Source organism: Loxodonta africana, chromosome 11 (assembly GCF_030014295.1).
Source record: "Loxodonta africana isolate mLoxAfr1 chromosome 11, mLoxAfr1.hap2, whole genome shotgun sequence".
Classification (NCBI taxonomy): Eukaryota; Metazoa; Chordata; class Mammalia; order Proboscidea; family Elephantidae; genus Loxodonta; species Loxodonta africana.
In genome coordinates this window covers 44778497-44791459 of record NC_087352.1, presented here as the reverse complement: position 1 = coordinate 44791459, position 12963 = coordinate 44778497, and the positions used below count along the sequence as shown (strand labels likewise).

The 12963-nt window shown below is 36.2% G+C and overlaps 1 protein-coding gene across 7 annotated transcripts in view; it reads left to right on the top strand.

Moving 5' to 3' along the window:
- Positions 1-12963, top strand: part of PHLPP1 (PH domain and leucine rich repeat protein phosphatase 1) — a 233917-nt gene that overhangs the window by 146183 nt on the left and 74771 nt on the right. For all 7 annotated transcript variants that reach the window (XM_064294420.1, XM_064294422.1, XM_064294426.1 and 4 more), the window contains one exon: positions 86-252. In XM_064294420.1, coding sequence (XP_064150490.1) covers positions 86-252 — 167 coding nt within the window. The remainder of the gene's footprint in view (positions 1-85; positions 253-12963) is intronic.

The following is a 12963-nucleotide window of genomic DNA, read 5'->3' as shown; positions in this document are numbered from 1 at the left end:
AAATAGCGTTATCTTACTATGTAGAAAGCTGTTCTAGGAGAAGTGGATGGTATTAAAATTAAATTGTATTTTTATCCCCCGCCAGGTTGCATCACAGCGTATTAGCTCAGTGGACCTCTCGTGTTGTAGCCTGGAGCATCTTCCTGCCAACCTCTTCTACAGCCAGGACCTCACTCATCTCAATTTAAAACAAAACTTCCTAAGGCAAATCCCCAGCCTGCCAGCTGCCAGAGGGCTCAATGAACTGCAAAGGTGAGCATTCCGAAATAGAAATTGGTCAGTAATTACAAGGAGAGGGAAATCAGCTTCTGGTTGTTTCTTGAATATTCTGACTTAAAAAAAAAAAGCTACCGTGTAAAGCCTTTCACTTTCAGAAGGTAGGATAAAGGGACTTCGTTTATTAGTGAGGACGTTATTTATCAATTCTCATTTTGAAATTTTTTTCAAGATTCCTCCCTTTGAAATTAATGATTCGTGATATTCATTAACTGGATAGATTTGTATAAGGACAGTTCTCTTTAACTATTTCTACTGCTTAAAAAAAAAAAAAAATTTTTTTTTTTTTTTTTTTAACCTATCTACGAATGCATCTGTGAACAGTTAATGACTTGGTATGTTACTTCTGAACTACAGGGGTTTGGTCAGATTAAATGATTTCTTTTGAAATACAAAAGGTCAGTGTTTTCAATGAAAGGACATTTCCTTATAAATTTAAGAACCAAAATTTAAATCTGTCAACATCATCTGGGTGATTAGTATGTAGGTTTCAAGAGTCACATGTTAAATAAATAGAATCTATTCCTTTATAACTAAAGAGAAAGGACTTTACCTACATGTGCCTAAGACATATTTAAAAATTTACCATAAAGATTCATCTCTTTTTTAAGAGCAATGGTCAATCTTGTTTCTTTAGTAAATTAAACCTCTGATACATTTGTTACTAGAGAATATAACTTTTAAATAAATAATTAATTGTTCATTTGTTTTTAAATGATCATGAGATGATCAGAGATCAAACTATGGTAGTTAACCATTGCAATTTTGTGTTTATAGTTCTCAACGTTCAGAAAAAAATAATCCAGTAAATGCTTACTATAAAGTGTGTACAGGTATGTAATTGGAAAAGAGAAGAAATATATAATTAGAAATTGCATTTTCAGATAATTGTAGATATTCTTCTTTGATACTATATCAAAATTTGAAAAATGTTCATCTCTTAAAGATTAGTTCCAATGTGAACTCTAAAACCCTATCAGTGGTATTTGAATTCTTTTACATTAAGAACCATTGATGTGCCTTACGCTTCGAATGGATCTCTACCCATACATGATGTTACTAAATGAAGTATTGGTCCTTTGAAAAATACTGGCTGTTTGTATAATTCAGATATTCCCAAAGTTAACAGATTTCATTATGCAACTTCAAGAAATCACATTTGTTAATATCACCACTGATCTAATCAGAAAAGTCTTTAAATACTGGGAAGTTGTCAAGCTCACTATAAATGCAAGTTTTGAAAATTTTTAATTGAAAGCTTGAATGATATCATTGGCAACAAATACCGTCAGTTGTTTTTCTTGAACCGACATTCTCACTTCATTTATTTTTGAGAAAATGTCTGCCAAATACCCAAGTGTGAATAACTATAGTGTCAGTCATTCTTTTAAGTAAAAATTGTGTTCCATGAAAATACCGACTAGCTCACCTCACAGTTCAAATAATTGTATAATTATTTTCTCTGAGTAGCCATCATACTTCAGTATGCAGAAGTGCTTTATGTGTACTTCTTATTTTATTACCCAGAAAATTAAAAAGATATGTACTCAAGCTTCAAGATATAATAAAAATAACTTTTCCTGTACCATCAAGGATATTTTTAAGTAAAACTGGCATTGAAATTAAAAAAATATATACTTTTACTGTGTATTAGAGAAGAGTATAGTAACTACTGTAGGACAGTTTGGTGCTTCACTGAATAAATTACATAGGCAATAGAAACTCCAATAGGAATATTGTTCTTAAGCAATTTATTATCAGTCCTGATAACTGATAGATGCTATGAAAGTAAACCACAGTGAAATTCTTGAACTTAAGTTTTTATATGCTCTGTGTATTGATAGGAAACCCTGGTGGTATAGTGGTTAAGAGCTATGGCTACTAACCAAAAGGTCGGCAGTTCGAATCCACCAGGTGCTCCTTGGAAACTCTGTGGGGCAGTTCTACTCTGCCTTGTAGGGTGACTATGAGTTGGAATCGACTCGACAGCAACGGGTTTGGTTTTTGGTTTTGTTTTTAATTTGATGGTATCGATAGTAGTTCTACTGATGCGTTTACACTAAGGTTAGATTGTTTTTTGCTCAAGGGTTACATCGTGATACAATATGTTTTTGAAGTTTGAAATTTATTTAAATTTTTTTTTTTTCTTTTTTTAAGATTTCTGCATTTCTGTTGCAGGACATCAAGAAAACATTATACTACAGAGTCCTGGTGTCCTAGAACAGAAAGGGGCATTAGAATTAATCTAAACCAGTGCTTTATTTTAGGGACGAGGTAGATGGAGATGCTAAATGCAGTTTAATGGCTACCTTCTGGGGAGAGAGTTAGGGGAATGTGGTTAGGAAATGGTTTGGAGAGGGTTTTAAGTATATCTGTAATGTTTTCTTTAAAAAGAAAAAGAATTAGAGACAAATATGGCAACAAAAAAAAGTATTAGCATTTCAAAAAGCTAGTAGTGGATACTACGTGAGATCGTCCCTGTTTCTTCATTTGAGTATTGCATAATACTTGGAAAAATTAAAACCTAAGCAAAAATAAAACTAAAATGCTTCTTATTACACGGGAGACTATGATGCTCCCTAAGGGCTAGTATTTGTGGGATAAATAAATCAAATATCAAGGTGAAGTATATTTTGACACGGAGCACTTTAGTAGGACTCAAGGGCTGCATTGCCTGTTGGCTCTCTGAGATCCCCAGACTCATTCTCTCTCTGTAAATGTCTTTTGAACTCATCCTCTCTTCTCCTTCCCCTTTCTTCATTCCCCAACACACACACCTCCTCTCCCCCAATTGCCATAGTAAAAACACTGCTTAATGCCCACTTGGACTGTTGGCAGTAGCTTTGGAGAACTGGTCATCTTGCTGCCATTTTCCCACTGCAATTCATCTTATGTATTTTTTTCACTATGGTTTTGTACCTTTATTGGCTTTGTTTTTATTTTAAAGAATTTTAAACTTTATTTCTATCAAAATAATATCCTACCTAGGAACACACAAACTATCTAAATTGATTCAGGAAGAAATGGAAGATCTCAATAGATCTATCTATGTAACAAGTAACAAGATTGAATCAGTAATTAAAAACCAACAAAGAAAAGTATAGGACTAGATGGCATCACTACTAAACATTAAAGAAGAACTAATTCCATTCGTGTTTAAACTCTTCTAAAAAATACAAGAGGGAAGACTTCCTAACTCATATGAAGCCAACATGTCCAGGATATCAAAACCAGATAGACACCACAAGCAAAGAAAACCAAAGACATAACCAAAAAAAAACAAACCAATTGCTGTTAAGTCAAATCCAACTCATGGCGACCCCATGTAGAGCTGTGCTCCATAAGATTTTCAATGGCTGATTTTTTTGGAAGTAGATTGCTAGGCCTTTCTTCTGAGACACCTCTGGGTGGACTCGAACTGCCAACCTTCCTGTTAGCAGCCACTACATTAACCATTTATACTACCCAGGCACTATATATATTTGTATACAAACACACACACAATTTTCTCTCCTTCTTGCGTTGTCTTGATTCCCCCCCCGCCCCCCCCCCCCCGTTTGTATAGTTCTCTGACTGTTACGTTAGAAACTTAAATATTTGGTGACCCTTTGCTCTCTGTTCCTGTTTAATAGCGAGTCACTGAATAGGGCCTGGATGCTCTGTGTGTCTGTGGTCAAGGCTTCTAACCGTACAGCTTCACTGCCAGGGATATCAGGTGTGGGCCCTTTGGTTTGACTGGGGAACCTCCAAAGACAGTATCTGTGGACTTTTCCCCTAGGGTATGTCAGCTTTACTGGAGAGGAATCCTTTGGTCTTCTGCCTGAGTAGTGCATGCCTGACTGTCAGGATTCAGGGAGCTGAGCAGGGAAGGGAGCAGTCATCTCAAGGTTTCCTGTATGGATTTTTACTCAAACCTTCGGTTTTCAGAACAGTGCCTCACGTTTGTCTTCTGCTATACATGGTTTTGTCTTTGAACTGGGGACTTTCTGGTTCAGTTTATCCCAGGGAATAAACCATCTCCTGCTGGAATGGGGGAAATGATCTGGGGTCTAACTGCTCTTTACATTACCTTTTGGAAATCCTTTTGTATAACAAAAATACAGAAAAAGGCACAAATAGGAGTGTACACTTTGGTGGGTTGCCACAAAGTGAACACTGGGATGGAACCGGTACCTGTATTGAGAAATATTACTAGAAACTAGAAGTCCACCTGTGCCCCTCCTCTTGTTAACCCCAGCCACTCTCCTGACTTCTAACACCGTCAGCTTCGCCTGTTCTTGTACTTGATATAAGTGGATCATAGAATATATGTTCTTGTGACCAGCTTCTTTCATTTACATGTCTTTTTAAAACACAAAACAAAGCATGCCAGTTTATATATTATCACCTTGTACTTTAGTGTGTAGTATAAAACCATAAAGTTGATTTGCTTAAGGTGGAAGATTCTAAAGTTTACACCGCAGTAAAAGGTTTCTGTTTTGTTCTTTCTATTGCTTTAAGCATGGGGGAAGGTTGGCTGAGGGGACTGGGTTGGTATGTGGGGGCTGAGTAACTGGTGAGGCTGAGGGTGTGCTGCCCTGTGGAAAAGGTTGCCTTTAGACCAGTTTCTGTTCCACCACACGCTACTGTAAGGTTTTAGTCCCCCCCCCCCATTTTCTAAGAAAGATTTTACTGCTAAGTTTTCAACGATCCAAAACTGCTAAGTCTTTAAAGTAATATTGTTTATATATATATGTATATGTGTGTGTATATGTATATGTGTTTGTATACACACACTATACACATGCATACATATATCTAATGCTAGGAATTTAAAATCATAATGTATATTCAGAAAGTCATACGCGCACATTAGAAAGCATTAATGTACCTTTTTTATGTTCATACAGTTAGTGTGGTCATTTTGAGATAAGCCATATATTTTAATTGCTAACTTTTGTGTTTATGGAATTTATGCTAATAAATCTCATGTTAGAGAGGCAGGGCCAAAGAGTAATTTATTCTTTGCTGTTTTTACCTAAATCTCAAGGAATGAATTTTTAGATCACAGTGCTAGGGCAAACATCCAGGGAGAAACTTAAGAACAATGCATTTATTACATGCAGGAGTTCTGAGACTTTCACTCTTAACTTCATGTCCTTGTCATTTTTCTCTCCACTGCACATTTTCACCTTAAATGAATTAGCCATCTTCAAAAAGCATTTAAATTGGTATTTGCACCAGCATTCTAAATCTGGAAAGATGGCATGCTGATGTACACACACAGGTCAGCAGTTTCAGAGGGAAACCGTTTTTCTTGGAACTACAACTGTTTGTTTTTCCTTTATTGGCACTGGAGCTATTTGAGGTAGTTTTCAAAATACAGAGGAGAGGCAATGTCAGAGTAATATCTGGAGGTTCTAATGGTTTCTTTCCTGATTATGTGTGTCCTTAGTTATAATGTATTGTTTACTTCTCTTAGTAGTAGGTAGTGCTTCACATACATTAGCTATATCTTCACCTAGAGAGCCTAGATGGTATTAGTATTAATATTGTTATTATTTTCAATGGAGAATTATTTTTAATAAAATAGAATACAATAAGTTTTTTTGTAGAGTCAGTAAAGACAACAACTTTTTGCTGGTTTAAATTCAAGAAATATATTTCTATCCCATATCTTAGTTTTATTGTTTTTAATGTGATAGCCAAAGCAGTATGAACTTATTTACATTAAATTGTATTGCTGTTCAGACATTTTACTATACTGATAAATTTGGCTGTTTTTAATTTACAATTAGTTTCCTGGGAAGTAACATTGCATTGAACCACTGTAGTTTGTTAGGGGCAATAGGTCAGAGAGATCTTTTATGGTGATACCTAATGCATTGCTTACAAAGAGCAATGTGGAAAACAAACTCAAAAGTAAAGCTGGATAGTATCAATAATGTATGTGTGTTTTTGGTACCCTTTCCCACATGGTGACAAATTTGTTACTTGAATTGAATTTAAATGTCTTTATCTTAGATTATTTTAATTTACTCGTCATTTCTATCTGCCACTTTTAAAGATAGCCTATGTTTTTTTTTTTAGTTATGTTTTAGTAAGTACTTGAGAAATTGATAATTAAAACACACTTAAATTGCTTACTTCTCTATGTTGAATATTGGACAAAGTATACAAAAATTACTATTGTCCTCTGATAGTTTCACAATATTTTATGCAATGGTTTAAAAAGAGCTTGTTTTTATAAAGATATAATGCATAGTAAAACCTTAAGCTTTTAAAAACTTGACATTACATTTAATGTTTGCCTGAGTGGCTTACAGTATAGATACCATAAGGAAAGAGTTGACTTCAGTTTATCACCTTCATTACTTAACTGTTTTCAAGAAATCAGGTCTCCTGAGAGATCAGTTCCACTGTTAGGTGGACCATTAAATACATCCTTGATAAATGAACACATCAGTGCATGGTAGTGGAAATTGTCTTTATTCATTCACTTATATGCTAAGTATACCCCACTGCTTTGCAAAAGGTATTTGTAGTGTTTTGTAGTAGAAGAAAGTGAGACTGGTAATTTGTCATTATATTTATCTTTGTTTGAAGATAAGATGAGAAGAAGCATGCATAGAGAAATGATTGAGGAAATGTTACATAGAAAAAGATTCCTAAGAAAGGACTGGACGTTGGAAAAGGAGATACTAGATATAAAGTGGACAGTATGATATTGGATTTTCTTAAAAAATAAAACAAACTATGGGTCTATTCACCATTCTCTAGTAAACATACCTCACATCTTGCCGTTTAACTTTGTAGGGATTGTGCTACCCTTTTAACCTTCACCACCCTCCAAACTCAGGCCCAACCGTGTGAATCTTACCCATCCTTCAAAGCATAGTTGTAAAGACTTTGATTTCCCGAAACTTTTGGTTATTTCCCAATTCTGACTTCTTGTGAAATCCCTATTTGTTTATGAAGTCTTTGAGGGTAGAGACATGGCTTTCTTATCCCCCTCTCCTCCCGCCATGCAGTACTTACACACACACACACACACACACACACACACACACACATATACATAGAGAGAGAGAGAAAGAGAAAAACGTGTGTGTGTTAATTATCAGACCTTTCATAAATATTTTTTGAATTGTAGGTTTTCCCCCACCATCAAGGATAATCAAGAGTGTGATCTTAAAACATTCCGAAGAGAGTACCCACAAATGCTTTGAACAATGGAGCCATTTAGTGAATTTAGCATTTCGCAACCCAAAATAAGGCAGAGGTTACCTGTGGGTTATGAAGAGAGTGAATTAAAAGATTGGGGGAAATCAGTGACTTGAGCTTTGATTAGATGTGAAATTTGTTTTAGCTGAAAAGAATAAGAGAGATGGGGAGGGGTTTTCAAATAGGAGAACATTGTGAGACAAGGAATGAAGTTGAGTTGGGTGTGTAAGTACGTGGGTGTAACAGAATGCAAGTTATGGAGAAATGAGAAATAATAAACTCATAATTACGATTGGCATTTATCAAGCACCTTTCTTAGAAAGCTTTAATTTCTACATTTTTAATCTCCGTGGTGTAGAAAACAAATCACCTTATTTCCTACTCTGTTCTTTTGGGGATCTTGGCATTCTAAAAGTACAAAGTTATTAATATTAATTACCCTTACCACAAGTTCACATTTCCAGGTTTTTATTGAAAGGGAGATTTTAATTTTTGCTTTTATCGGTAATTGCTGTGAATTCCTTTTAATGGAAATTGTGAGAATTCATTAGCATAGCTGGATCAGGAGTGTCACGATAAAATATCTTTACAGCTCATCTGCTAGACTTAGGCTGCAGCACTTAGAAGAATTTCAGCTTGTTTGGAAGATGCTCTGCCATAAAAAGTGATACAAGCAGACAAGAGCTGCTAACTGCTGGCAAAAGGGTCTGGCCACTGTTTTAAAGAAACAACACTTAGCACAAGTGCTGCTCAGCGATAGAGATAACCTTGGGAAGGAATTCCACTACTGGGATTTGGTGACGCTTGCCAAGTGCTTAAGGAATTTCATAGAATGTGTGGAATGTCCTTTTTTCAGTTAACTGTTTCCAACACTGGAGGTCTGTTTCTTACACAGCTTTGCTTTTCAGATGGAATTTTGATCCTCTTGGGAAGCTTTCCATTTCACACGGCTCCCATTTTTATTCCCTAAATAGTTGATCAAAGGAAAGCCTTTACATGGTGCTCGGGCTCTGAGATTGTATAGCCTTTGGTCCTCTCTCTGGCTAATGCTACCAACCTCATTTCTGGCAATAATAGCCTGTTTTCTTCTTCCTCATACTGCCCACTTTAAAGAGAGAACTCAAGATGAAACAAAAGATTTATTTATCAGCCAGGCTGTATTAAATTGCAGTTTGCCCTGTTGCCTTCTTGGGATCGTTTAAGATGTTCTTTAACTTCACTTTCCCACTTAAATAAAAGGGAAGTCTTCAGAAGCCTTGGCTTGATTCCAGTTAGGCTTTTGTATCCTGCCCTATTCCATTCTTCTGTAATTTTAGTTGAGTTGTTTGCTGTACTTTCTAAGCTTTAACTTAACTGCAAGAGCTTAATGCTAAACATAATACCTGTAGATATTTGCTATTCTGAGTAGTAACCAACTTTTTTACTCTGAGTAGCTTTTAGGGGACAGTGGTTAGCATGAAGTAAGAGGGCTAACAGATGCTCATTTTGTAGTTGTTGATAGTGGTGACTTGGGAACATGATTAACATCCTTACTGATGACTTCTGGAATAATCCTTTGGTTGCCAGTGGGAGAGTGCTAATGGAGACTGATAAATGCTCCTCTTTCTCTTTCCTCTATTTCATGCCAAACAAACACATTCAGCTCTGAAGCTAATTCTGACAACACTCGTGTAACTTTTGAAAACCAAAGGCTTGTAAAAGCTATTTTTCCCAGGAGTACCTGTAGTTTTGATGCCACTCACCATTATAATAACAGAGCTTTGAATGGGAGGAATCATACACTGTTGTCATTTCCAATGGGTGGGTTACAAAGATGACACTGGAGCTGGCAGGATATTTGATACTTAACAGTGACCTCTCTAAAGTTGGGCACACCCATCCCTCCTCAGTGATGTCTTTGGACCTATAATTAACAGGAAAACCTTGGCAAAATCTGACTTTCTAAATATTTGTTCTTTCCCCAAATTTCTAAAAATTCTATCAGAATGTACACCTCTCGGCCCACATAGGGATTGTGTGTGTGTATGTGTAGAGGAAGTGCCACAAGGGAAGGGAAGACATCTAAATTGTGTATTACCCAAATCAGTGCCACGTAGGATGGGTTATTCCACTCTCTGACCTTAAAGCTTTTCATAGGTAAATGCCAGTGTCATCATCTGGGACTCAAGGCCCTCTGGTGCTTTAAGCACCCTTTATAGCACCAGGGGTTCTTTCTGCTTATCTGTTTGGCCTGCATACTTAATATTTCCCAAGGACACCCTGTAGTTTTTGCCCTCCTAATCAGTGTTTCTCAAAGTATGGCCTATAAAATGCCTACATCAGAATCACTGTGGAGTTTACTGAAAACATAAATACCTGTTTTTCATCCCACAACTGCTGAATGAGACCTCTGGTGATGGTGCCCAGGAATCTACATTTTTTTATAATGCATGCTAAAGTTTGAGAAACAATCAACACTGCCCTATTCGCTATGAATATTCTATCTTCCACTTCCTATCTGCCTTTTGAACTATTGTTTGTGTCCCTTAGATAAAAATGAGTTTTCTGTAAACACTCATGATTCTTTTTTTCAGTAAGTTTTCATCTTTAGTTTTATATTTAGCAGCTTTGTTCCAAAACTGTTTCAAGTTCTTACAGGGTAAAAACCACGTCTACTTCACATTTGCGTGCTTCAGATACCTTTGTGCATAGTGCGAACTCAGAAAATGTTTCATAAATGAACAGTTCAATCCTAGCATCAGACTTTTATTATAGCTAGTAAACCTGGGTTTTTTTTTTTTTTTTTTTTCTATGCAAGCACCAGATATGGTTGATCCATTTGTGTATTATGTGGAGCTTCAGTTACTCATGTCTAAACGTGTTTTTATGACACATATGCTTTCTGCTTTTAGTTTATGCTCACTCTCTCATTCCTTTGACATTCCAATATCTTTGGTAAAGATGTTATCTGGTTTTCTTTTTTATATCTCTCTGTATGACTAGACTGAGATTTTATCCACATATACTGCGTGGTTCTTCTCTCCTTTGATTTGAGAAGAGTGGAAATAGTGATCCGTTTTCCACTTTTACAGAAATCTTTTTTTTACATTTTTGTTATTTGTCCAACTAGTGTGATGGTTAATACTAAACTTCTCTCGCATAGTATTGGTGATTAAATTTGCTAACTGTGGGCAGAGCTGTTGATACAAAAAAAAAAAAGGTAGTCACAGACAAATTAAACCATCTCAAGAGAGGTATATTTAACGATAGCATGGTAATGTTCTTGTTTTTTTGCTCATTATATTGCCAATTTATAAAAGACTCAAAAAATGACACATTTATGCTGCTTATGACTCATTGTTTTCATGAATTTAAAGTCAGTGCTAGCTCACTGTTGATCTAGTGACTGTTATTTCCACATAATTACTGTCTTTATGGTTTGGAGTGGTTTCCTAGATCCTGTTCTTACTCAGTTCATGGGAGCCTGCCCCTGAGTGACCACCCTACTGCCTTGGGCAGGAACTTTGTCTTGTTTGCTGTGGTGTCCATAGAGTTCACTTAGCCTGGGGCCTGGCACATAGTAAGTAACCAATGAAAGCCTCTTGATATTTGGATTATTTTAAGAGAGGGATGAAAACTAAAGTTTCTTTTTTTTAAGGAATGCTTTAATTTGCCCTTACAGCAATATGTCCACTGTAATTATTGTCATTAGAAATAAAATGCTGAATGGTCTATCTTTGATTATTATTTTGGAAAAATTATGCCTTTGAGTTGTAGTTTTGTTATGCTTATTATGATTTTTAACATCAGCAATTCTTGAGAAAATTTGGTCAAATCCTTTTGTGGCAATAAATTTTCATTTTTATCCAAGTAAATTATGCCTGTGTTTTGTTTTCTGGTCATGAGAAGACGATATGCTTGTTTTGGTCGCACCAAGAGTCACTTATGGTGATAAGAATTAAGATAGGATGGTTTCTGTTTGTTTTGGCTCAGAGGTGAAGGAACTGGTCGTGTGCCGCATGAGCATTCTGTGTATTACTGAGCATCCCAGAAGACCGGGCAGTGGACAGGTGCTCACTAGGAACGAGGCTCTTGGGACATAACGGTATACATAAGCTCATGTAGATTCATTTCAGAAGTCTTAAAGGGGTGAAAGGACAAGCTCTGTAACCAAGAAGCTGAGAAATCACTGGTGAAAGTTCAGTTACGGGGCGGTAGAGTTTGGGGGTGTGGAGAGTAGTGTGGAAACTGAAAGAAGTTGACTCATGCATTCTGAAAGGTAAGTGTTTCTAGCAGTTCCGAAGCAGGCGTGACATTCAGATGCTTCTCGTGCCACTGCAACCATGGAAAAGTCCCCGGAAAACAAGGGACAGAAGACACTCTTTCTTTTTTTCTTCTTCATCCAGGAGAGACAGTCTTCTACAACTTTTGCAGATTATTTTGGTTTCTTACATAGTTATTGGAGCATGTACAGGTTGCCTGATGTCATATCTGATTGGGGTAAAAAGATGAAAACTTGACTGTAAGACTAAGTCCACACTAAAGGAATCAGCAATTGAGAAGGGCAAGGAAGATAAATCACGGAAGTTGCTTAGTGATAGTCTTTTATTCATTTGTTTACTTAACTAATATTTCTCGAGGGGCAAGTGCATTCAGTACACATTGAAAAAATACTTCATCTTTTCAAAGATTAGTTCTTCTAGGGATAAAAGACAGAAGTCACACTGTCAAACTAATGATCTTCTTAAAATACTTTTGCTAGCTCAAAACCATAGGTAGGTTTTTAGGAAGAACAACAACGCAGGCATTTGGTTTTATAAATTCCCTTGGGAAAAAAAAAAGAAAAACAAAAAGTAAATGTAATGTTTTTACCCAAGCTTTTTTCTTTATCTGTTTTCTCTCAACAGTACTAAGCTGTATTTTTTGTTCTCTCTTTCCCTGACCCATTGCCACTGAGTTGATTCCAACTCATAGCAACCCTATAGGACAGAGTAGAACTACTCTGTAGGGTTTTGAAGGAGTGGCTGACCTTTTGGTTAGCAGCTGAGCTCTTAACCAGTGTGCCACCAGGGCTCCTCTCTTTCCCTGGCATATGAAATTTATTTAAACTGAGTGAGTATTGAAAAAGAAGATTTATTTAATAGTGTTGGCATAATTAGCTACAGAAAAAAAATAGTTAGACCTCTACTCAGTGTTATAAATAAAAAGCAGATATCAGATGGGATAAAGATCTAAATGTCAAACATAAAATATGGAAATTATAGGAGAACATTTGTATCACTTGGGGTTGGAGTGAGAGGGCCTTCTCAAGCAAAGTGAAAATCATAGACTCCTTAAAGGAAAAGATTGCCAGATTTGACAAATAAAAATTAAAAACAAGCATGTGGCAAGAGTTAACATTAACAGAATGGGAAGAACTAAACAGTAGGCTGAGAGAGAGCATTTGCAGCCTGTGACAGTGTATGTGGCACATGGTATTCAGAGAGCTCCTACAAACTGATGAGA